The sequence below is a fragment of the Giraffa tippelskirchi genome, chromosome 5 (assembly GCF_054371585.1).
Source record: "Giraffa tippelskirchi isolate mGirTip1 chromosome 5, T2T-mGirTip1v1.2.pri, whole genome shotgun sequence".
NCBI lineage: Eukaryota > Metazoa > Chordata > Mammalia > Artiodactyla > Giraffidae > Giraffa > Giraffa tippelskirchi.
The window spans coordinates 80,924,507-80,948,514 of NC_137279.1; the positions used below are offsets into that span (position 1 = coordinate 80,924,507).

At 42.6% G+C, this 24,008-nt stretch overlaps 2 protein-coding genes across 4 annotated transcripts in view; one reads left to right on the top strand and one right to left on the bottom strand.

Moving 5' to 3' along the window:
• The window catches only part of STYXL2 (serine/threonine/tyrosine interacting like 2), a 58,187-nt gene that overhangs the window by 14,486 nt on the left and 19,693 nt on the right, over positions 1-24,008 (bottom strand). For 2 of the 3 annotated variants that reach the window (XM_081489285.1, XM_081489286.1), the window contains exons 3-5: positions 20,307-20,401; positions 12,088-12,319; positions 8,169-8,386 (exon numbers count right to left, since the gene is read on the bottom strand). In XM_081489285.1, coding sequence (XP_081345411.1) covers positions 8,169-8,386; positions 12,088-12,319; positions 20,307-20,401 — 545 coding nt within the window. Of the gene's footprint in view, positions 1-8,168; positions 8,409-12,047; positions 12,320-20,306; positions 20,402-24,008 lie in introns of all 3 variants that reach the window. The other variant, XM_081489287.1, reaches the window with a different exon arrangement.
• LOC145505929 (dynactin subunit 5-like) lies at positions 1,560-10,906 on the top strand. The gene is made up of 2 exons (XM_081489288.1): positions 1,560-1,586; positions 9,090-10,906. The coding sequence occupies exons 1-2, from the start codon at positions 1,560-1,562 to the stop codon at positions 9,609-9,611; spliced, it is 549 nt and encodes a 182-aa protein (XP_081345414.1). The 3' UTR covers positions 9,612-10,906.

Sequence of the window (24,008 nt, forward strand, 5' to 3'; positions counted from 1 at the left end):
TCCATCCTCTCACTTTCAGTCTATATGTGTCTTGAGGTCTGAAGTGGGTTTCTTGTAGACAGCATATATAGGGATCTTGTTTTTGTATCCATTCAGCCAGTCTGTGTCATTTTGTTGGGCCATTTAATCCATTTACATTTAAAGTAATTATTGATATATATGTTCCTATTGCCATTTTCTTAATTGTTTGGGGTTGATTTTGTAGATCTTTTTTCTTCGCTTGTATTTCTTGACTATATAAGTCCCTTTAACATTTGTTGTAAAGCTGGTCTGGTGGTACTGAATTCTCTTAACTTTTGCTTGTCTGAAAAACTTTTTATTTCTCCATCAATTTTGAATGAGATCCTTGCTGGGTACAGTAATCTTGGTTGTAGATTTTTCCTTTCAGTACTTGAAATATATCTTGCCATTCCCTTCTGGCCTGCAGAGTTTCTGCTGAAAGATCAGCTGTTAAGTGTATGAGGTTTCCCTTCTATGTTACTTGCTGCTTCTCCCTTGCTGCTTTAATGTTCTTTCTTTGTGTTTAGTTTTTATTAGTTGGGTTAGTGTGTGTCTTGGCGTGTTTCTCCTTGGGTTTAGCCTGTATGGAATTCTTTGTGCCTCTTGCACTTGATTGACTATTTCCTTTTCCATGTTGGGGAAATTTCAAACTATAATATCTTTTTAAAATTTCTCATACCCTTTCTTTTTCTCTTCTGCTTCTAGAGCCCCTATAATTCGAGTGTTGGTGCATTTGATATTGTCCCAGAGGTCTCTGAGACTGTTCTCAGTTGTTTTCATTCTTTTTAGTTTAGCTCTTCAAAAGTTATTTCCACCACTTTATCTTCCAGCTCACTGATTAGTTCTTCTGCTTCAGATATTCTGCTGTTGATTCTTTCTAGAGTATTTTTAATTTCATTAGTTGTGTTGTTTGTCTCTATATGTTTATTCTTTAATTCTTCTAGGTCTTTGTTAATTTGTTCTTGTATTTTATCCATTTTGTTTTCAAGGTTTTTGATCATCTTTACTATCATCATTCTGAATTCTTTTTCATGTAGTTCACCTATTTCCTTTCCATTTATTTGGACTTCTGTGTTTCTAGTTCCTTCATTTGTGTAGTATTTCTCTGCCTTTTCAATATATTTTTTTAACTTATCGTGTTTGAGGTCTCCTTTTCCCAGGCTTCAGTGTTGAATTCTTTCTTCTGTTTGGTTTCTGCCCTCCTAAGGTTGGTCCAGTGGTTTGTGTAAACTTGTAAAGGGTGAGATTTGTGCTGAGTTTTTGTTTGTTTTTCCTCTGATGGGTAAGGCTGAGTGAGGTGGTAATCCTGTCTGCAGATGATTGGGTTTGTATTTTTGTTTTGTTTGTTGTTTAGATGAGGCATCCTGCACAGGGTGCTACTAGTGGTTGGGTGATGCTGGGTCTTGTATTCAAGCGGTTTTCTTTGTGTGAGTTCTCACTATTTGATACTCCCTAAGGTTAGTTCTCTGGTTGTCTAGGGTCTTGGAGTCAGTGTTCCCACTCCAAAACCTCTGGGCTTGATTTCTGGTCAGGAACAAAGATTCCACAAGTGGTTTGTTATGGGATTAAGTGAGATTTACACAAATATCCAAAAATGAGAAACCAAAGATGAACCCCAGACAAATGGCAGTTACAAAATCAGTCAAATTATAATTAAAATAGTGGAATATACATATATACATATACACCCATGAGCAAAGTGAAAACAGTCCACCAACAAAAGTAAAGTACAGTAGATTGACTCAGCAAACAAAGGAAATAAAAAATTGTATTTACCAGTTAAGAACAAAACTAAAGCACAAACTGGAAAACAAAACTAAAGCAAGGTGCCAATTGGGGAATAAAGCAATGAAAATTAAACTAACAAAATGTTGAGAGGAAAGGAAAGAAAGAAAGAATAGATATGCAAAGTTAAATAGAGGTAGATTATGAAGATTTATATACATTAAAGATTAGCTGCAAGGGGAAAAGAACAGTAGGAAAGACAAAGGAATAAATGTAGAAAAAATGTAATAAGTTTAAAAAATTAAAATTATAAAGATGAGAAAATAAAGAAAAAACAGAAGAAAGAAAAAAGAAAAAAAAAAGGAAAACTCCACAGAACTGCAAAAACCTAATGTAGAGGTAAAGGTTTATAACAGCAATAAAAAAAGTGACTGATTAAAAAAAGCTCAAAAGCTTAATTAGATTTCATAGTGCCAATAAAATCAACAACTACAACAGAGTGGGGGGGAAAGGGAAGAAAATCCAAAGGAATCTACAGAGTAAGTCAAAACATAAAAATAATAAATGTTTTTCTTCACTGCTGTCAGAGTCCTTTCCCTTGCTGGGAGTCACAGTCCACCTCACTTCCCTAGGATGCCCTCCAATACTGTGCTGGTCTCTGGACCTGCTGTGGGGACAGCTCAGATTCTAATCTGGTCCTGCTCCTATGTGTTCTTGCCTCCAATGTCTACAGTTATCAGAACTACTGAATTTTCTTTTGTGGGAGCTCTCAATGACCGTTTATATATTCCATAGACACAGAGTCTGTCTAGTTGATCGTGTGGATTTAATCTTCAGCTTGTACAGCTGGTGGGAAGGCTTTGGGTCTTATTCCTTAGCCACACTGCCCCTGGGTTTCAATTCTGGTTTTATTTCCACCTCTGCATGTGGGCCGTCCCCTGGGGTTTGTTCCTGAGGCCGCCCTGGAGGACTTGGGTTTGCCCCTGTGAGGGCCAGGTGTGGATGTGGTGCAGCTGCTTGGGTCGCAGGGGTTCTGGCAGCACCAGGTACTCAGGGGGGTTGATGGCTAGGGTAGTAGGAAATATAGTGCTCTAGAAGGGCATGGCAATCAGTATTGGCCAATACTCTCCAGTATTCTTGCCTGGAGAACCCCCCTCCCTGACAGAGAAGCCTGGCAGGCCACAGTTCACAGGGTTGCAAAGAGTCAGACGCAACCGAAGCTACCCTGCGTGCATAGACACAAGACTTTTTTGCCTGTGGCAGCTCTGCCCCAGTGAGAGTTGAGCGTGAAGGGGGCCCAGCTGCTTGGCTTGTGGGGACCTTGCGGCGCGAAGTGTGCAGGGACACAGACTGCCTCTGCTGCAGGAGTTATGACTCTATCAGAGTCTTTTTTTGAGCCTGTTGTAGCTGGCAATCAGAAGGCCTCTTTGGCCAGTCTTTCTCTGTAGCTCTGCCCGTTCAGACACATAGAGGGACCCCCCTGGCTGGGGGGTCCTACTCTTGTTCTGCACATCAATCACTTAAAGGAGCAACCTGGATGCGGTCCTACTCTATAGTTCAGTGCATCAGACATTTGATGGGCCAGCCTCTCTATTCTTCAGCTGCTGCCAATGCTGGCATGTGGGGAGAGAGAGGTTATGGTGATGGCTCCATCCCCTATGCGTGGCTCAGCAGTATCGTCTTGCTTCCATGGCCACCTGGCTTTCCTCCACAGACATTTCCCATCACAATCTCCTCCCTCACCTCCCCTCGATCTGTCTCTCTGCAGTCAACAGCAGCCCTCGCCCTGGGCTCACTCCACACTCCCCAAACTCCACCTCCCAGCCACTGCGCTTTCCAGGGGACTCTCATCCCTGTCCAGGGTACATATGGCTGCAGCAAGGACTGTCTGATTCTCATTCCATTTGGGCTGCCACAGATAAGCTGTTTCAATCTCAGCCTTAAATGTTTCTCCTCCGACTCAGACAATTACCCCGATGTGGGGATCGGACCCCTGCTTCAGTTCCCCCACCCACCGAGGGCAGGTCCAGTTCTACTAACACTCCTGTTTTCCCTCCTAGTTCCTTCTTCCTACCGAGTTTTGCCTGGTTCTATATATTCTTTTCCTCTGGTCAGGTACTCCTGTCCACTCTCAGCTGGTGTTCTGCATGCACTTCTGTGTCTGAAGGTGTATTCCTGATGTATCCATGGAGAGAGATGTACTCCACGCCCACCTACTCCTCTGCCATCTTCAGTCCTCTTTTTTTGTCCTTTATTGTGCCCATCCTTGCATGAAATGTTCCCTTGATAGCTTCAGTTTTCTTGAAGAGATCTCTAGCCTTTCCCATTCTATCGTTTTCCTGTTTCTTTGCATGGTTCATTGAGAAGGCTTTCTGAGCTCTCCTTGCTGGTCTCTGGAACTGTGACTAATTGGGTTTATCTTTCCTTTTCTCTCTTGCCTTTTTGCTTCTCTTCTTTCCTCAGCTATTTGTAAACCTCCTCAGAAAACCGCTTTGCCTTCTTGCATTTCTTTTTCTTGGTGATGGTTTTGGTCACTGCCTCCTATACAAAGTTACAAACCTTCATCCATATCTCTTCAGGCACTCTGTCTACCAGATCCAATACCTTGAGTTTATTCATCACCTCCACTGTATAATCATAAGGGATTTTATTTAGGTCATACCTTAATAGCCTAATGATTTTCCCTACTGTTTTCAACTTAAGCCTGATTTTTGCAATAAGGTGCTCACGATCTGAGCCACAGTCAACCCCAGGTCTTGTTTTTGCTGGTTGTTAGAGTTTCTATATAATCAATCTGATTTCAGAATTGGCTATATGGTGATGTCCACATGTATAGATGTCTCTTGTGTTGTTCGAAAAGGATATCTGCTTGACAAAACTCTGTTAGCCTTTGCCCTGCTTCATTTTGTACTCTAAGGCCAAACTTGCCTGTTGCTCCAGGTATCTCTTGACTTCCTACTTTTGCATTCCAATCCCCTGTGATGAAAAGGACCTTTCGTGTTCTAGAAGGTCTTGTGGGTTTTCATAGAACTAGTCAACTTCAACTTCTTCAGCACTAGTGGTTGGGGCATAGACTTGGATTACTATGATGTTGAATGTTTTGCCTTGGAAACGAACAGAGATCATTCTGTCGTTTTTGTGTATCTTTGGTTTTTGCATATTCTGTCATTTTTGGATATCTGAGATTGCACCCAAATATTGAATTTCAGATTCTTCTATTGACTATGAGGGCTACTCCATTTCTTCTAAGGGATTTATGGTTACAGTAGTGTATATAATGGTCATCTGAATTAAACTCGCTCATTCTAATCAATTTTAATTCACTGATTCTTAAGATGTCGATGTTCACTCTTGCCCTCTCCTGCTTGACCACATCCAATTTACCTTGATTCATGGACCCAACATTCCAGGTTCCTGTGCAATATTGTTCTTTACAGCATTGGACTTTACTTTCACCACCAGACATATCCACAACTGAGCATCATTTCCACTTTGACTCAGCTGCCTCATTCTTTCTGGAGCTATTAGTAATTGCCCTTTGGTCTTCTCCAGTAGCATGTTGGACACCTTCTGACCTGTGGGGCTCATCTTCTGGTGTCATACCTTTTTGCCTTTTCATACAGTTCATAGGGTTCTCGTGGCAGGAATACTGGAGTGATTTACATTCCTTCCTCCAGTGGCCCATGTTTTGTCAGAAGTCTTCACTGTGACTCATCAGTCTTGGGCAGCCCCGCATGGCATGGCTCATAGCCTCATTGAGTTATGCAAGCCCCTTCACCATGACAAGACTGTGATCCATGAAGTGGGTGTATGTGTGTGCTCAGTTCAGTTCAGTTCAGTTCAGTCGCTCAGTCGTGTCCGACTCTTTGCAACCCCATGAATCACAGCACGCCAGGCCTCCCTGTCCATCACCAACTCCCGGAGTTCACGCAAACCCATGTCCATCGAGTCAGTGATGCTATCCAACCATCTCATCCTCTGTCATCCCCTTCTCCTCCTGCCCCCAATCCTTCCCAGCATTAGGGTCTTTTCCAATGAGTCAACACTTCGCATGAGGTGGCCAAAGTATTGGAGTTTCAGCTTCAACATCAGTCCTTCCAATGAACACCCAGGACTGATCTCCTGTAGGATGGACTGGTTGGATCTTCTTGCAGTCCAAGGGACTCTCAAGAGTCTTCTCCAACACCACAGTTCAAAAGCATCAATTCTGCGGCGCTCAGCTTTCTTCACCATCCAACTCTCACATCCATACATGACCACTAGAAAAACCATAGCCTTGACTAGATGGACCTTTGCTGGCAGAGTAATGTCTCTGCTTTTAAATATGCTATCTAGGTTGGTCATAACCTTCCTTCCAAGGGGTAAGCATCTTTTAATTTCATGGCTGCAATCACCATCTGCAGTGATTCTGGAGCCCCAAAAAATAAAGTCTGACACTGTTTCCACTGTTTCCCCATCTATTTCCCATGAAGTCATGGGACCAGATGCCATGATCTTAGTTTTCTGAACGTTGAGCTTTAAGCCAACTTTTTCACTCCTCTTTCACTTTCATCAAGAGGTTCTTTAGTTCTTCACTTTCTGCCATAAGGGTGGTGTCATCTGCATATTTGAGGTTATTGATGTTTCTCCTGGCAATCTTGATTCCAGCTTGTGTTTCTTCCAGCCCAGCGTTTCTCATGATGTACTCTGCATAGAAGTTAAATAAGCAGGGTGACAGTATACAGCCTTGACGTACTCCTTTTCCTATTTGGAACCAGTCTGTTGTTCCATGTCCAGTTCTAACTGTTGCTTCCTGACCTGCATACAGGTTTCTCAAGAGACAGGTCAGATGGTCTGGTATTCCCATCTCTTTCAGAATTCTCCACAGTTTCTTGTGATCCACACAGTCAAAGGCTTTGGCATAGTCGATAAAGCAGAAATAGATGTTTTTCTAGAACTCTCTTGCTTTTTTGATGATCCAGTGGATGTTGGCAATTTGATCTCTGGTTCCTCTGTCTTTTCTAAAACCAGCTTGAACATCTGGAAGTTCACCGTTCACGTATTGCTGAAGCCTGGCTTGGAGAATTGTGAGCATTACTTTACTAGTGTGTGAGATGAGTGCAATTGTGTGTGCTCAGTCATGTCCAACTCTTTGCCACCCCATGGACTATAGCCCACCAGGCTCCTCTGTCCATGAAATTTTCAAGGCCAAGTACTGGAACAAGTTGCCATTTCCTACTCTAGGGGATATTCCTGACCCAGGGATCAAACCTGTGTCTCTTGCATTATATATATATATATACACACACACACATACATATTTCCATTAAAATTACCCTTCCTGGCCAGTTGGTTATGACAAGAAATGTCCCTCCCAAGAGTCATTACTAATATTTATTATAGTAATAGCTATAACTTTTAAAACATTTATTATTGGTCCAATTCTGTGCTAAATGAGCTCTTATATGCATTTTTACAATTTTAATCCTCACAGTAATTTTAGGAGCACTAGCTCTATTTGTTCTATAGGTAAGAAAATTGTGATTCCTTGTATAAAGAGAGCATAGCAACTACTGACTGCAGCCTGGATTTTTGGGCCCCATATCCTAAACTACCACTCACCCACGCTGCATAAACTCCAGTCTCTCCTTGTTGAGATCCTCATGAGACCAATGCCCATCAACTCTGTGGACAGTCTCCTATCATCCCACTGGGACAACAGTGATAGCATCAGCTCTGCTCTCCTCATTCCCACTCTCATCTCTCCAGCCAGTCTTGCCTCAAAGCTCAAGGAATGAGTTTCTCATAATATAGGTCAGATCAAGGTGCCTTTCAGCTCCCTTCCCCTGGCCCTCAACTTCCTGCACAATGGGCCCCTGCCATCCTCACTCACCCACCTAGTGTTAAACCCACCAGGCTAATCACCCTGTGATTCCTGAACACATAAAGCTTATTCCACCTTTGGATCTGTGCACTGACACTTCCCTTGCCAGGAATATTCTTCTTCCAACTTTTCCATGGCTAGTTCCCTCTTGTCACTTAACTTAATGTTTCCTTCTCAGAGAGGCCTTCTCAGCCACTCTTGTAGGAGCTTGTCAGCCACTCCAGCACATCATCTCAGTTGTCATCTCTGCCTTACACTGATCGGTATCTGACAGTTTTCTTTTTCTTTTCTTTTTATATTGTTCTGCCTTCACTACAATGTAAGTATCAAAGGCCAGAAGCTTTGTCCATATCTTTCACCACAATGTCTAGAATAGCACCTGGCCCATGTTGGGCCCTCAGTAATTACTTTTTGGATGAATACTGCTCCATTCCTTTCCCCTTGTCCTAGAATGAGACAACAACCACCTTAACATAGATGACCTCCAGATAGCAGATAACCTGGAGGTTTTCCTAACCATCTTTATGTTTCTCCTCCTGCTGTGGAATTCCAGCAGCCTGGAGTGAGCAGACCCCCTCACCTCTATAGGTCAGCAGGGCTTCATCCAGGAACTCAGCTGCCTTCCGGAAATGCTGGGAGATATTCACCTCAGGAAAGTCATCAACCTCCACACCCAGGTACTGGATCTCCAGGCCAGTGTAGAATTCAGGCCCTGTGTATACACCAGTGCCATGAGCAGCATTCAGGATGTGAGTAATTCCCAGCCTCTTCAGCCTCCCCTTGTTCACAGCCACACTCCTAAAGAGAAAAGAAGCAGGGACTTTTTTTTTTTTTTGCCAGCATCAGAACTGAAAGGTATCTTACCACTGAGATTAGGAGCCTGTTTCAGCAGGGTCAGGAGAGCCCAGCTGGGTGAATACCACTTCCTCTGCTCCACATTATGTCTGGGGCTCACTGCAAATATTGTTATAAAAATGGACCAGTGACCTAGCTCTACTAAGAGAGAGAAGGGAGGGAGAGCTGGGCAGGGGAGGACAGGAGAAAGAGGAGAACAGGGCTGATGTGTAAGGAGAACATTGATTGACCCAGAGAGCTCTAGGCTAAAATTCCATGCCTTCAGGGTGGGCATTTATCAAGACACAAAAGTGGCAGTCAAAAATAATTATAAAATTAAGTATGTTTCATATTGATGTGGAATGCTATATTTTTCAATGTGCTTTCATATGTGTTATTTTAATTTATCCTAATAATAAACTTAAGAAGTAGAATATTCTTATTCCTATCTGAAGATTGTAAAAATGAATCAACTATGTTTTAGGACTTGTTCAGAAGAAAAGACTCTGAACAAGAACTGGAGTTCAGGACCACTGACTGCCCAGAGTGGAAATGGTGGAGCAGCCTGAAGTTGCCAGAGTTCCAGTCAGAAAGACTGGCAGACAGACTTTGACAGGAGCCAGAGCTGTGCGGAGGAGTTGGTGGCCATGGAGTTGAGGCACTCTACAAGTCCAAGTATATGGAGACGGCATCTGAGAACAAAGTTAGTCACCAGTCTATATTGTGTGGAAGTCAGGATATTGTTCTCAATGGCAAGACCATTGTGATGAATGACTGTATTATCCGAGGGGATCTGGCAAATGTAAGAGTTGGACGTCATTGTGTCGTGAAAAGTTGGAGTGTCCTAAGGCCACCATTCAAGAAATTCAGCAAAGGCGTTGCATTTTTTCCTTTACATATTGGGGACCACATCTTTATTGAGGAAGATTGTGTGATCAACGCAGCTCATATTGGCTCTTATGTTCACATTGGCAAGAATTGTGTGACTGGGTGCTGGTGTGTGTTGAAAGGCTGTTGCAAACTTCTTGACAACACGGTATTACCCACAGAAACTGTGGTCCCACCATTCACTGTCTTCTCAGGCTGCCCAGGACTCTTCTCAGGGGAGCTTCCAGAATGTACCCAGAAGCTGATGATTGATATCACCAAGAGCAACTACCAGCAGTTTTTGCCTTTGACACAGGTCTAATGTCTCTGCCTTGTGTCTTGAATTCGATTGAAGTCTAAGATGAACTTGGGGACAAAGTGAACCAGACAGCATCTACAAAGAGCTCTTGTGTCTTTGACACCTCCCACACTCTTTTTTTTTTCTGCTTGTTTGTTTCATTCTTTAGAATTTCTCAATCCTCCTAGGCTCTAAGCTCTTAAGACTTTAATAACAGAATGACTGGAGGGTTGTCTCCAAATGCTGCGCTTAAACCGTATCTATTCACTGTCACTCTGTACCATGATGTGGGGAGCATAGACTCATCTGTTTCCAGCACTCCCACCCCTTGGCCTGCGGGCAGCCAGATGGATCAGGTCACTCTATCCCAGCGGGGAGGTTGTGTGCAGCCCGTGGTCATGAGCTGCCACAGTGAGCACCATTCGCCAGTGTCACTGTTGGCTTCCCTGCTGCTCATGCAATTGGCCAGTTGGCACAGCTGCTTGTCATCTGCAAAAAAAAAAGTGTTTGCCACTTTTCAGAGCCCAGATTCCTCTTGGCTACTAAAACTTGAAGGGAGGGTGGTTAGTATTTCTCTTCTTTCCAAAATGACCTGATCATCTTAATTTGGGGTGAATAATTAAAGACTTTCTAGCATTCTATTCTAGGGCCTTGGCTTTCATTAAAAGGGGGGCCCTTAGCATCCAGATTTTGGTTTTGCAAAGTCCCATGTTTGAGTCTCACATGTGGATGGACTAGACTGGCAGCCACTCCTCGTCTCATGGTGTTTAGGGGCAGCAGTGTATGCCTTATTTCACTGGAGATGTAGCATTTGTGACACTTGCTCTCTGTCCTGGAACCATTCAAACCACCCTGCATTTGCCATAAATCTCACAGTTCAGACCAAAATATCTATACTTGGGCCCAATCTCATATGTACACGGGGATCTCTTAAAATCATTCAGGGGGCATGGAATCCTGAGGAGTAGACGGAGTTGCCAGTGCTGTCCTTATCTTCTGGGTAATGGCACAATCCTTCCTGTTCTGCTCTAGTAGGAAGACTTAGAAGTGAAGGCCTGAGAAGGTTGGCCTTGCTTGATGCTCTAGTACTACTGGATGCTCTAGTGCTGCTGCGAATGGGGTAGGACAGTTCAGCCTCAAAGGTTAGGATCTAGCAGCAGCTGTCTTGACTTAATATCTGGTCTGAGGTTTGCAAAAAGAACTGTTTGTAGTCACCTCTGCTAGTTCAATGTAAAACTGCTTTCTGGTTTATCATTTTTTATGTTTGTACATTAAAGGCGTGACACATGAAACAAATAAACAGAAAAAGAACTGGAGTTTGAGATTCCTAGTTCAGAGTTCTTTTTACTGCAGTGAAATAGGTGGAGCTTAGTTTGAAGAGCTCTTGCACACAGGGTTGCCCAAGAAGAAGCAGAAGCCCTCAGCTGGGGATATCTGGAAATGCCCAGAGTCTCTGTTCATCACAATGTGAATGTTTCTGGGTCTATGGAGCTAATTAGGAATCACTTGGGACTTGGTGCCCAGCTCTGGGAATTGGGTTCTGGGCAACATATTATACCATGCTGGAGTGTAAGACCCAATGTCCAAAGCTATTTTCTCTATTGTCTGTTCCCAGGGCCCCAAATTTCCTCCCTTACATTGTGAAAAGATCTCATTAAGAAGCCAGTAGATCAGCAAAAATGGTTTCACAAATCAGCCTTTTGTTATCAATTATGTACTGGTAAGACCATGATGAAGGAATAAGATGTGAGTGAGTTGTTTGGGGTTTTGTTCTAGATACCACTGATAAGCTTTTGAAAAGCAACATTTTGTTTTCTGATTATAAAAACAAAAGTTTACTGTAGGATAACTATATAATTAAAAACACCTAAAGAAGACAATGAAAATCACTTATAGAACCACCTCCTAGTGAGAAGTATTGTGAAATTTTTATCACATTTGTTTCTAATTTGTTGTCTATGCAAAAGTGCATGTGCACGCACGTGCGTGCGTGCCCCCCCACACACACTATATCAATTAGTAAGTATCATATCGTATATACAGGTTTTGTAACCTATCTATCCTCTTAATGTATTGTGGATATTTTCTTAAGTTAGTAAATACATATAAAATCAATATTGTCAATGGCTCCAAATGCCCCATTATATGGTTGTTACAGATGTCATGGAATGATGGTAATAGTGAGGTATGTGCTATTGGCAAGGCTCTGGGCAGGTAGGGAGGCCCAGAGAGGGCACCTGGGGCAGCGGGGAAGGCTGTTAATGAGAGCCCTGTCAGGAGGTTGGAGGATAAACAATCATACCAGCATTTTTGCCTGGGAATCCCTATGTGCAGGTGGGTGGGATGGGTCTTTCTCCAAGTTGGGGGCTGGAAAAGTGGTCAGGCAGCATCCATTTGCTGGATGGAGCTATTGGAGCTGTTGGTCCAAGTTGGGGGAGTTTCATCTCTCTTGGGCACTACCCAGAGGAGTAGGACAAAGGCTCATGACCATCAGACTCACTTCTCTGCTATGAAGACGTTGGGCCAGACCTCATCCACCTCATTCCAGGGAGCCTCTTGGCGGTCTTGGACCAAGGCCCGCTGGAGGTCCAGGATGCAGGGAGTGTTGTACAGGCTGGTGTCATCCATCTTCTCCCTGACACGGTTGTACAGGTCCTCCACCAGCAACTGCTCGGCAGACTCCAGCATGCCTGGACACTCTGCCTCGACTCTGACCCCACGTGGCTTGAGTTCTAGGGGGAGAAGCAGCATTCTCATCAAAGAGAAAGAACACCACGACCCTCCTTGCTCCTTGGGAGAATCCACTCTTGGCCCATTTTCTGCCAGGACTCTGTGTATGGGCTGAACCTGATCTGCCAGGAAGAACTTAACAGGGATCAGCAGTAGCATAGAAGTACTGGAGTGGGAGAAGGGATGTCAGTTTCCCTCATTTCCTCCCATATTTCTATAAAACTGGCCGATAGTTTCTTAGACCAAGGTCCTTAAGTAGCTAGTATATGTCCAATTTATACTTGTAAAACCCATAGTGAAACTAAATAGATGCTTAGAAGCATTTACCAAATGAATACATGACATTCTTTAGTAACATAATTCATTCCATTAGTTTGATTCCATTATGTACAGAGGGCAAATAACTGGGAAAAGTAAAATTTTCAACAGTCACTTATGCTAGGTCACGTTCTAATACGCCTTTGGTTTACTTATTTCATTTATTGTCTGAATGCAGTACCTGGGTGCAATATCAAAAATGACAGAATGATCTCTGCTCATTTCCAAGGCAAACCATTCAATATCATGGTAATCCAAGTCTATGCGCCAACCACTAATGTGAAGAAGCTGAAGTTGAATGGTTCTATGAAGAGCTACAAGACCTTCTAGAACTAACACCCAAAAAAGATGTCCTTTTCATTGTAGGGGACTAAAATGCAAAAGTAGGAAGTCAAGAAACACCTGGAGTAACAGGCAAATTTCACCTTGGAGTACAAAATGAAGCAGGGCAAAGGCTAACAGAGTTTTGCCAAGAGAACACACTGGTCATAGCAAACACCCTCTTCCAACAACACAAAAGACTCTACATATGGACATCACCAGATGGTAAACCTAGAAATCAGATTGATTATGTTCTTTGCAGCTGAAGATGGAAAAGCTCTATACAATCAGCAAAAAAAAAAAAAAAAAAAAGACTGGGAGCTGACTGTGGCTCAGATCATGAAATTCATGAACTCCTTATTGCCAAATTAATGTTTAAATTGAAGAAAGTAGGGAAAACCACTAGGTCATTCAGGTATGACCTAAACCAGGTCCATTACAGTGGAAGTGACAAATAAACTCAAGGGATTAGATCTGATAGAGTGCCTGAAGAACTATGGAGGGAGGTTTGTGACATTGTACATCCCCAAGAAAAAGATATGGAAAAAGGCAAAATGCTTGTCTGGGGAGGCCTTACAAATAGCTGAGAAAGGAAGAGAAGCAAAAAGAAACGGAGAAAAGGAAAGATATACCCATCTGAATACAGAGTTCCAAAGAATAGCAAGGAGAGGAAAGAAAGCCTTTCTCAGTAACCAGTGCAAAGAAATAGAGGAAAACAACAGAATGGGAAGACTAGAGATCTCTTCAAGAAAATTAGAGATACCAAGGGAAGATTTCATGCAAAGATGGGCACAATAAAGGACAGTAATGGTATGGACCTAACATAAGGAGAAGATATTAAGAAGAGGTGGGAAGAATACACAGAAAAACTATACAAAAAAGATCTTCACAACCCAGATAACCATGATGGTGTGATCACTCACCTAGAGCCAGACATCCTGGAATTGGAAGTCAAGTGGGCCTTAGAAAGCATCCCTACCAACAAAGCTAGTGGAGGTGATGGAATTCCAGTTGAGCTATTTCAAATCCTAAAAGATGATGCTGTGCAAGTGCTGCACTCAATATGCCAGCAAATATGGAAAACTCTGCAATGGCCACAGGACAGGAAAAGTTCAATTTTCATTCCAGTCCTAAAGAAAGGCAATGCCAAGAGTGTTCAAACTACTGCACAATTGCAGTCATCTCACACACTAGCAAAGTAATGCTCAAAATTCTTTAAGCCAGGCTCCAGCAGTACATGAACTGTGAATTTCCAGATGTTCAAGCTGGATTTAGAAAAGGCAGAGGAACCAGAGATCAAAATGCCAACATTCGTTGGCTCATCAAAAAAGCAACAGAGTTCCAGAAAAACATCTACTTCTGCTTTTTTGACTCTGCCAAAGTCTTTGACTGTGTAGACCACACACTAACTCTGGAAAATTCTTCAAGAGTTGGGAATACTAGACCATCTTACCTGACTCCTGAGAAATCTGTATGCAGATCAGGAAGCAACAGTTAGAACCGGACATGGAACAACAGACTGGTTCCAAATTGGGAAAGGAGGACATCAAGGCTGTGTATTGTCATCCTGCTTATTTAACTTATATGCAAAGTACATCATGCAAAATGCTGGGTTGGGTGAAGCACAAGTTGGAATCAAGATTGCCAGGAGAAATATCAATAATCTCAGATATGCAGATGATAACACCCTAAAGGCAGAAAGTGAAGAGGAACTAAAAAGCCTCTTGATGAAAGTGAAAGAGGAGAGTGAAAAAGGTAGCATAAAACTCAACATTCAGAAAACTAAGATCATGGTATCTGGTCCCATCACTTCATGGCAAATAGATGGGGAAACAGTGGAAACAATGACAGACTTTATTTTTGGGGGCTCCAAAATCACTGCAGATGGTGACTGCAGCCATGATATTAAAAGATGCTTGCTCCTTGGAAGAAAAGCTATGACCAAGCTAGACAGCATGTTAAAAAGCAGAGCCATTACTTTGCCCACAAAGTGCATACAGTCAAAGCTATGGTTTTTCCAGTAGTTATGTATGGATGTAAGAGTTGGACTGTAAAGAAAGCTCAGCATGGAAGAATTGATGCTTCTGAACTGTGGTGTTGGAGAAGACTCTTGAGAGTCCCTTGGACTTCAAGGAGATCAAGCCAGTCCATCCTAAAGGAAATCAGTACTGAATATTCATTGGGACAACTGATGCTGAAGCTGAAACTCCAGTACTTTGGCCATCTGATGCGAAGAACTGACCCATTGGAAAAGACCCTGATGCTGGGAAAGATTGAAGACAGGAGGAGAAAGGGCTGACAGAGGATGAGATGGTTGGATGGCATCACTGACTCAATGGACATGAGTTTGAGCAAGCTCTGGGTGTTGGTGATGGACAGGGAAGCGTGGCATGCTGCAGTCCACGGGGTCGCAGAGTCAGACATGAGTGAGCAACTGAACTGAACTGACTCCCTCTCTAGAGTGTAGGCACCTGTGATCCTCAACTTCCCAGCTCTATGACAGGTGGGAAAACTTTGCAATGAGCCCTGATGCCAGGCACAAGACAGCATACAGGACCTTTTTAACAACAGCCCAGAAAAGCTCATATTTCAGATGAATTCCCTCTTGAGTGAAACTTTATCTTCTCCTTCCAGTGTGTTTTCTTCCAAATTATCAAATATGGAGGAAAGTAAGATCTTTCATTTCTCTAAGAATGTATCAGTTCAGTTCAGTCACTCAGTCATGTCCAACTCTGTGACCCCATGGACTGCAGCACCCCAGGCCTCCCTGTCCATCACCAACTTCTGGAGTTTATTCATAGTCATGTCCATTGAGTCAGTGATGCCATCCAACCATCTCATCCTCTGTCAGCCCCTTCTCCTGTCTTCAATCTTCCCAGCATCAGGGTCTTTTCCAATGAGTCAGCTCTTCTCAGCAGGTGTTCAAAGTATTGGAGTTTCAGCTTCAGCATCAGTCCTTCTAATGAATATTCAGGACTGATTTCCTTTAGGATGGACTGGCTGGATCTCCTTGCAGTCCTAGGGACTCTCGAGAGTCTTCTACAATAACTACAGTTCAAAAGCATCAAGTCTTCAGCACTCAGCTTTCTTTATAGTCCAACTCTCACATCCATACATAACTACTGGAAAAACCATAGCTTTGACTATATGCACTTTGTCGGCAAAATAATGGCTCTGCTTTTTAATATGCTGTCTAGGCTGGTCATAACTCTTCTCCCAAGGAGTAAGCGTCTTTTAATTTCATGGCTGTAGTCACCATCAGCAGTGATTTTGGAGCCCCAAAAAATAAAGTCTGTCACTGTTTCCACTGTGTCCACATCTATTTGCCATGAACTGATGGGACCAGATGCCATGATCTTAGTTTTCTGAATGTTGAGTTTTAAGCCAAATTTTTCACTCTCCTCTTTCACTTTCATCAAGAGGCTCTTTAGTTCCTCTTCACTTTCTGCCATAAGGGTGGTGTCATCTGCATATCTGAGGTTATTGATATTTTCCCTGGCAATCTTGATTCCAACTTGTGCTTCATCCAGCCCAGCGTTTCTCATGATGTATTCTGCTTATAAGTTAAATAAGCAGGGTGACAATATACAGCCTTGACATACTCCTTTCTCAATTTGGAACCAGTCTATTGTTCCATGTCCAGTTCTAACTGTTGCTTCTTGACTTGCATACAGATTTCTCAGGAGTCAGGTGAGGTGGTCTGGTATTCCCATCTCTAAGAATTTTCCGCAGTTTGTTGTGATCCACACAGTCAAAGGCTTTGGCATAGTCAATAAAGCAGAAGTAGTTGTTTTTTTGGAACTCTCTTGCTTTTTCGATGAGCCAACAGATGTTCACAATTTGATCTCTGATCCCTCTGCGTTTTCTAAAACCAGCTTGAACATCTGGAAGTTGACAATTCACGTATTGTTGAAGCCTGGCGTGGAGAATTTTGAGCTTTACTTTACTAGTATGTGAGATGAGTGCAATTTTGTGGTAATTTGAGCGTTCTTTAGCATTGCCTTTCTTTGGGATTGGAATGAAAACGGACCTTTTCCAGTCCTGTGGCCACTGCTGAGTTTTCCAAATTTGCTGACATATTGCATGTAGCACTCACAGCATCATCTTTTAGGATTTGAAATAGCTCAACTGGAATTCCATCATCTCCACTAGTTTTGTTCATAGTGAAACTTCCTAAGGCCCACTTGGCTTCCAATTCCAGGATGTCTGGGTCTAGGTGAGTGATCACACCATTTTGATTACCTGGGTTGTGAAGATCTTTCTTGTGCAGTTCTTCTGTGTATTCTTGCCACCTGTTCTGAATATCTTCTGCTTCTGTTAGGTCCATACCATTTCTGTCCTTTTTTGTGCCCATCTTTGCATGAAATATTCCCTTGGTATCTCTAATTTTCTTGAAGGGCTCTCTAGTCTTTCCCATTCTATTATTTTCCTCTATTTGTTTGCACTGATCACTGAGGAAGCCTTTCTTATGTCTCCTTGCTATTCTTTGGAATTCTGCATTCAAATAGGTATATCTTTCCTTTCTCCTTTGCTTTTGGCTTCTCTTCTTTTCTCAACTATTTGAAAGGCCTACTCAGACAGCCATTTTGCCTTTTTGCATTTCTTTTTCTTGGGGATGGTCTTGATCCTTGTCTCCTATACGATGCCATGAACCTCTGTCCATAGTTTATCAGGCACTCTGTCTATCAGATCTAGTCCCTTAAATCTATTTCTCACTTCCACTGTATAATCATAAGGGATTTGATTTAAGTCATACCTGAATGGTCTAGTGACTGAAGAGAAGGAAAAAGAAGATAAGTAGGAAATGGGTGTCCTGCATGTTGGTCATAACCTCCTGCCAGCACCACCTCTTCTCCATGGGTGAAATGTGGGTGAAGAGTGCAGCCACATTTGGCAAATAGATGTGGCCTTGCTCTTGATGGAATGAGCAGGTGTCTGTAAGCTGGGCTTGCTGCTCAAGTTCTGTCCATCCAGAAGTCCTGAGTTCCGCCCAGGGCTGAGTGCTTCATTTCCCTAAAGCTTCCCTTTCCTCTCCTCCCTCATTTCTGCACCACCTGATGGGCCCCCACATCCATTCACAGGTCTTAGCTCTAAATGTTCTTTGATCTCCATTTCAAAAGCAGAAAGAAGGAAACCTCTCCAATCCCAGTGCTCTATTTTGTTTAAAAATAGATGAAGTGTTCCTATTTTCTCCACCACTCTGGACTCTCCTGGGGTCTTAAATGGCAAATGTAAAAGCCTCTCTCTTTCCTTACTTCTAAGTAGAAGTAAGATTTCTACTTAGATATTTTTACTATACTGAGAAAAAGACTCCCCACTGCCTCATTAAAATATACAGCTATGCCTTCCTCAGCTATTTGCATAGCAGGCTATTGTTTTGATTTCTTTCCCTTTCTGTTTAAATTAAATGTCCCAGTCCCTTACCCACATTGGGAATTCCTACTTTCCCTAGGTTTCTAGTCCACACCTCAGCCACATCAGTTCCTCCCATTTATTTCTACTCCTGGAAGTTTCTTCAGAAGACAGTTAAGCCCAGACAATTCTCCTCTGCACTCTCTCAGATGTGTGGCATATGCAGAGTTTCCTGAAATTGGAAGGTTCTTCCACATCCATTTTTACCTCTCTAGTCATTACTGAGTAGGGCAATGTTTTGAAAGATCACTTGGTACATTTTCCTTTTTTCTGTAATTTATTCTTTGCTTCTTCTTCTACCACCCATCAGCCACTCGGACACTGAAACTGAGACTTAAGGCCTAGATATGACCTAGGATTGAAAAAAAATGCATTGCTCATTTTCAGGTCTCGGTGTAAATGTTGAATGTCCCTAGAATCCCATAGACCTGATAGTGAAGCTTTCAGAGAGAGCACATGGTTTTCTCAGTAGCCCTGAAACTGGACTCTCACTTACACACGAAGTCTGGAGGATAGTGCAGGGAGTGAAGCACAGAACACGGATGACACAGGCTGTTAAGGATACTCCTAACCGCACAGGAGTTAGAGTGGTGCTGGGAGCAGTTTGGAAAGAACTAGACTGGGGCCAAGACACCTTGGCCAGGGCTCCTCTGGTGACTCAGTGGTACAGAATCCTCCTGCCAATGCAGGAGACATGGGTTTGATCCCTGGTCCGGGAAGATCCCATATGCTGTGGAGTAACTAAGCTCATGCACTACAACTATTAAGCCTGTGCTCTAGAGCCAGGGAACTGCAACTTCTGAAGCCTGTGCACCCTAGAGCCTGTGCTCTGCAACAAGAGAAACCACCGCAGTGAGAAGCCCTCACACTGCAACGAAGAGTATCCACCACTTGCCACAACTAGAGAAAAGCCAGTGCAGCAACAAAGACACAGCCCAGCCAAAAATAAATAAATAAAAATTTTAAATGCACACCTTGGTCTGCCTGGGAGCAAGGTAATAGCAACCCCAGGAAGGGCAATAAAGAAAACAGAAAAAAAGTAGTTATTTGAGAAGATGGAGCCTCCTGGGATTCCCAGACCAACAAGCAACCTCAGGTAAAATATCTCATTTCTCACCAAGTGTATAGGAGATCCAGATGTCCTCAGAGACCCAAAGGGTCTAGGGCCTAAGAAGACCTGGGGTTACATGGAAAAGGAGTAGTATGTTTGGTTCTCATCACTAGGGAAGTGATCATGGCCACCAGCTGTAGATGCTAGAGTAGGCTCAAGGCCAGGTGGGTGCTGTGTGGTTAATAGGACTGCCTTATCCCACTATACCCATCAGAAGTGAGAGAGACACCAAAGGCAAAGGCATGAGAAGGGAGAGGAATGAAATTGTGAAAGATTAATGCCCAAATTTCCATCCAATCTGGATGAGTATCCTTGAATGAAATATTATATGGATTCTGCTCTAAAATTTCCTGTATAAATATTAACATCTCTTTCCATTCTATCTTTTTTTTTAAATCTCCTCCCCATTCATACTTCAGTTTGAAAACTGTCTTTAATCTCTGGTGGAAATGCAGGTTTAAATATAGACATGCCTTTGAACAGAACTCTGTAGGTGCTCCCAGCCATTTTGGGGGCTCTCAGGTCTGCATCTGTAGCATAACCAGGACCCCTGAGTTTAACTGAAAAACTGGATTAGAGGCCCTAGTGACAGATTGAAGTTACCTCCCTGGCTGTTGACTAGAGAACTGTTCACACTGAGACATAGTAATTTCCATTGTGTCCCATGAAGGTTGATGAGGAGGGGTTGGAGGAACTGTCTTCTTTGGATCTGCTCCTCTTAATGTGATGGGAATCACATGAGAAACACATGACATCTTCCAGTGAGCCCCTTCTGAGGGTCTCCAGATGACCCATGGACCCTCCCACCTGGCATCTGATGGCATCACCTTCATTGATGATCTGTTTAGCTGCAACAGCTGAGGAGAGGTGAATGGGATCCATGAAAATGCTTTCTGTTTCTGCATCTGAGACCACTGAATACCTGAAAGAAGAAGATATCATGTGAGATGACTTAGGAGAGCATCTGAATGGAAGATAATCTTTTTAGACAAGAAACCTAGATCCGATTATAGCCATGAGTGGAAAACAATGAGAGATAAAGGGAATGCCTTCTTAAGAATGCAGAACCCTGGGTATGCTATGGCTTAGTCACCTATTATTTTTAGACCAGAATTGATGTCTTGACATTTGATGACATGGTAGTCTGGGTTGTGGAGGGAAGGGACTGGGGAGAACTTACACTAGTGTGGCTTCACTTTCTCTCTGTGTTCCTACCCTTGGATGTACTGCTGCTCCTTTTTTCTTTTCTTGTCCCTGCTTCTCTGTTACCATTACTATCGCATGTCCCCACCTGTGCTTCCACCAGGGTTCTGCTGGATTGTTGGGCTTGGTAGGCTGCTACCACTCCCTCCATGCAGAATATCTTCTCCCTGTTTAAAGGGCATGGGCTGATGAAGAAGGACTGGAACAGCACCGAGGGAAGTGTGAAGATGTGATAAACTGCACCATCCTGATTCTGAATACAAGAAATCCAGGATCATTCTAAGTCCAGGGAAGCAATAGAGTCACGTAGGTAAATGTTAGTTTTCTGGAAAGAATTCAGCCGAGGTGTCCAAAGGGATCTTTGAGGAATATGGTGAATCAAGGGCAGAAACAAGGCTTAGGACCATATAGTAGTGGGTCCCTGGAGAAGATGACAACCCACTCCAGTATTCTTGGCCGGAAAATCCCATAGATGGAGGAGCCTGGTCGGCTACAGTCCATGAGGTCACAAAGAGTTGAACACGACTGAGCACACACACATACAGGCATAGTGGTGAATTCCCTCTTCCCTGATGGGCTCTCCTCTTTTCCAGGTGTCATGGTGAGCTTTGGGTCTTTTTTACTTAGTCTTTCCTTTCCTTTATATCTACAGAGGATTTTTTAAAAGTGAGAAGGCTTAATGGATACCATTTTCTCACAAAAATTCCATCATGCCTCATTTGTTTTATAGTCAAACCCTCCCTGTACCTCACCCCCTAGCAATCACCAATCTATTTTCTGCCCCTAAGCATGGCCTTTTCCAAAAGGTTAAATAAATGTAATAATACAGTAGTCTTTTCGATATGGTTTATTTCACTTAGCAAAATGAATCTGAATCATCTAATCTATTGCAATAATAGAATAATAATAATAATACAATCAATAATTTGTTTCTTCTTATTGCTGAATAATATTTCATTTCTTAGGCACTGCAGGCTATTGCTGCCATCACTGTCACACTGCCTGAGTGAAGACCGTGTATTCCATAGGAAAGTATGATACACTTACTGCTGATGTGGTGATACTTTGGATTCTGGTTTTCTTCCTCAATCTGCCTGCTACTATTTACTTTTCAGAGTCCTGAAACAGTTGCTGTTTCTTTCTGTCCAGGTTTTATAAGGGCAATCCATGGGAGAGTCTGGGTGGAGGGTGTGTCTGGAACTGGAAGCTTGTACTTTATCTTTTTGATTTTAAAAGTCTGAAGTTAATATGCTTCCTGACCCCTATAATTGACCTATTTTCTCTCTGCGGAAAACAATAGGGTCTTTTTTAGTTTGCAATGTTTAGAAATTTCCCGGTGATGTTCCTTTTTTGGTATTGGTTCTAGAAGGTCTTGTAGGTGATATCCTTTTCATCATAGGGGACTGAAATGCAAAAGTAGGAAGTCAAGAAACACCTGGAGTAACAGGCAAATTTCACCTTGGAGTACAAAATGAAGCAGGGCATAAGCTAACAGAGTTTTGCCAAGAGAACACACAGGTCATGGCAAACACCCTCTTCCAACAACACAAGAGAAGACTCTACATATGGACATCACCAGATGGTCAACACCGAAATCAGATTGATTATGCTCTTTGCAGCCGAAGATGGAAAACCTCTATACAATCAGCAAAAACAAGACCAGGAGCTGACTGTGGCTCAGATCATGAACTCCTTATGCCAAATGCAAACTTAAATTGAAGAAAGTAGGGAAAACCACTAGCCCATTCAGGTATGACCTAAATCAAATCCCTTACAATTTTACAGTGGAAGTGACAAATAGACTCAAGGGATTAGATCTGATAGAGTTCCAGAAAAACTATGGATGGAGGTTTATAACATTGTAAGGAGGCAGTGATCAAAATCATCCCCAAGAAAAACAAATGCAAAAGCAAAATGGCTGTCTGAGGAGGCATTACAAATAGCTGAGAAAAGAAGAGAAGTGAAAGGAAAAGGAAAGATAAACCCGTCTGAATGCTGAGTTTCAAAGAATAGCAAGGAGATAAGAAAGCCTTCCTAAGTGAAAAATGAAAGTGAAATTTGCTCAGTTGTGTCCAACTCTTTGCAACCCCATGGATTATACAGTCTATGGGATTTTCCAGGCCAGAATACTGGAGTGGGTAGCCGTTCCCTTCTTCAGGGAATCTTCCCAACCCAGGGATCAAACCCAGATCTCCCACATTGCAGGCTGATTTTTTACCATCTGAGCCACTAGGAAAGCCCCTTCCTAAGTGATCAGTGCAAAGACATAGAGGAAAACAACAGAGAGGGAAAGACTAGAGATCTCTTCAAGAAAATTAAAGATACCAAGGAAATATTTCATGCAAAGATGGGCACAATAAAGGACAGAAAAATTATGGACTTAACAGAAGCGGGAGATATTAAGAAGAGGTGGCAAGAATACACAGAAGAACTGTATAAAAAAGACCTTCATGACCCAGATAACCATGATGGTGTGATCACTCACCTAGAGCCAGATATCCTGGAGTGTAAAGTCAACTGGGCCTTAGGAAGCATCACTGAGAACAAAGCTAGTGGAGGTGATGGAATTCCAGCTGAGCTATTTAAAAACCTAAAAGATGATGCTGTTAAAATGCTGCACTCAATATGCCAGCAAATTTGGAAAACTCTGCAGTGGCCACAGGACAGGAAAAGGTCAGTTTTCATTCCAATCTCAAAGAAAGGCAATGCCAAAGCATGTTCAAACTGCTGCACAATTGCACTCTCATTTCACACGCTAGCAAAATAATGCTCAAAATTCTCCAAGCTAGGCTTCAATAGTATGTGAACCGAGAACTTCCAGATGTTCAAGCTGGAATTAGAAAAGGCAGAAGTACCAGAGATCAAATTGTCAATAACTGTTGGATGATAGAAAAAGCAAGAGAATTCCAGAAAAAACATCTACTTCTGCTTCATTAACTACACTAAAGCCTTTGACTGTGTGGATCACAACAAACTGTGCAAAATTTTTCAAGAGATGAGAACACCAGGCCACCTTACCTGCCTTCTGTGAAACCTGTATGCAGGTCAAGAACCAACAGTTAGAACCAGACCTGGAAGAACAGATTGGTTCCAAATTAGGAAAGGAGGACATCAAGGCTGTATAGTGTCACTTGGCTTATTTAACTTTCATGCAGAGTACATCATGTGAAATGCTGGGCTAGATGAAGCACAAGCTGGAATCAAGATTGCAAGGAGAAATATCAATAACCTCAGATATGCAGATGACACCACCCTTAGGACAGAAAGTGAAGAGGAACTAAAGAGCTTCTTGATAAAAGTGAAAGTGGAGAGTCAAAAAGTTGGCT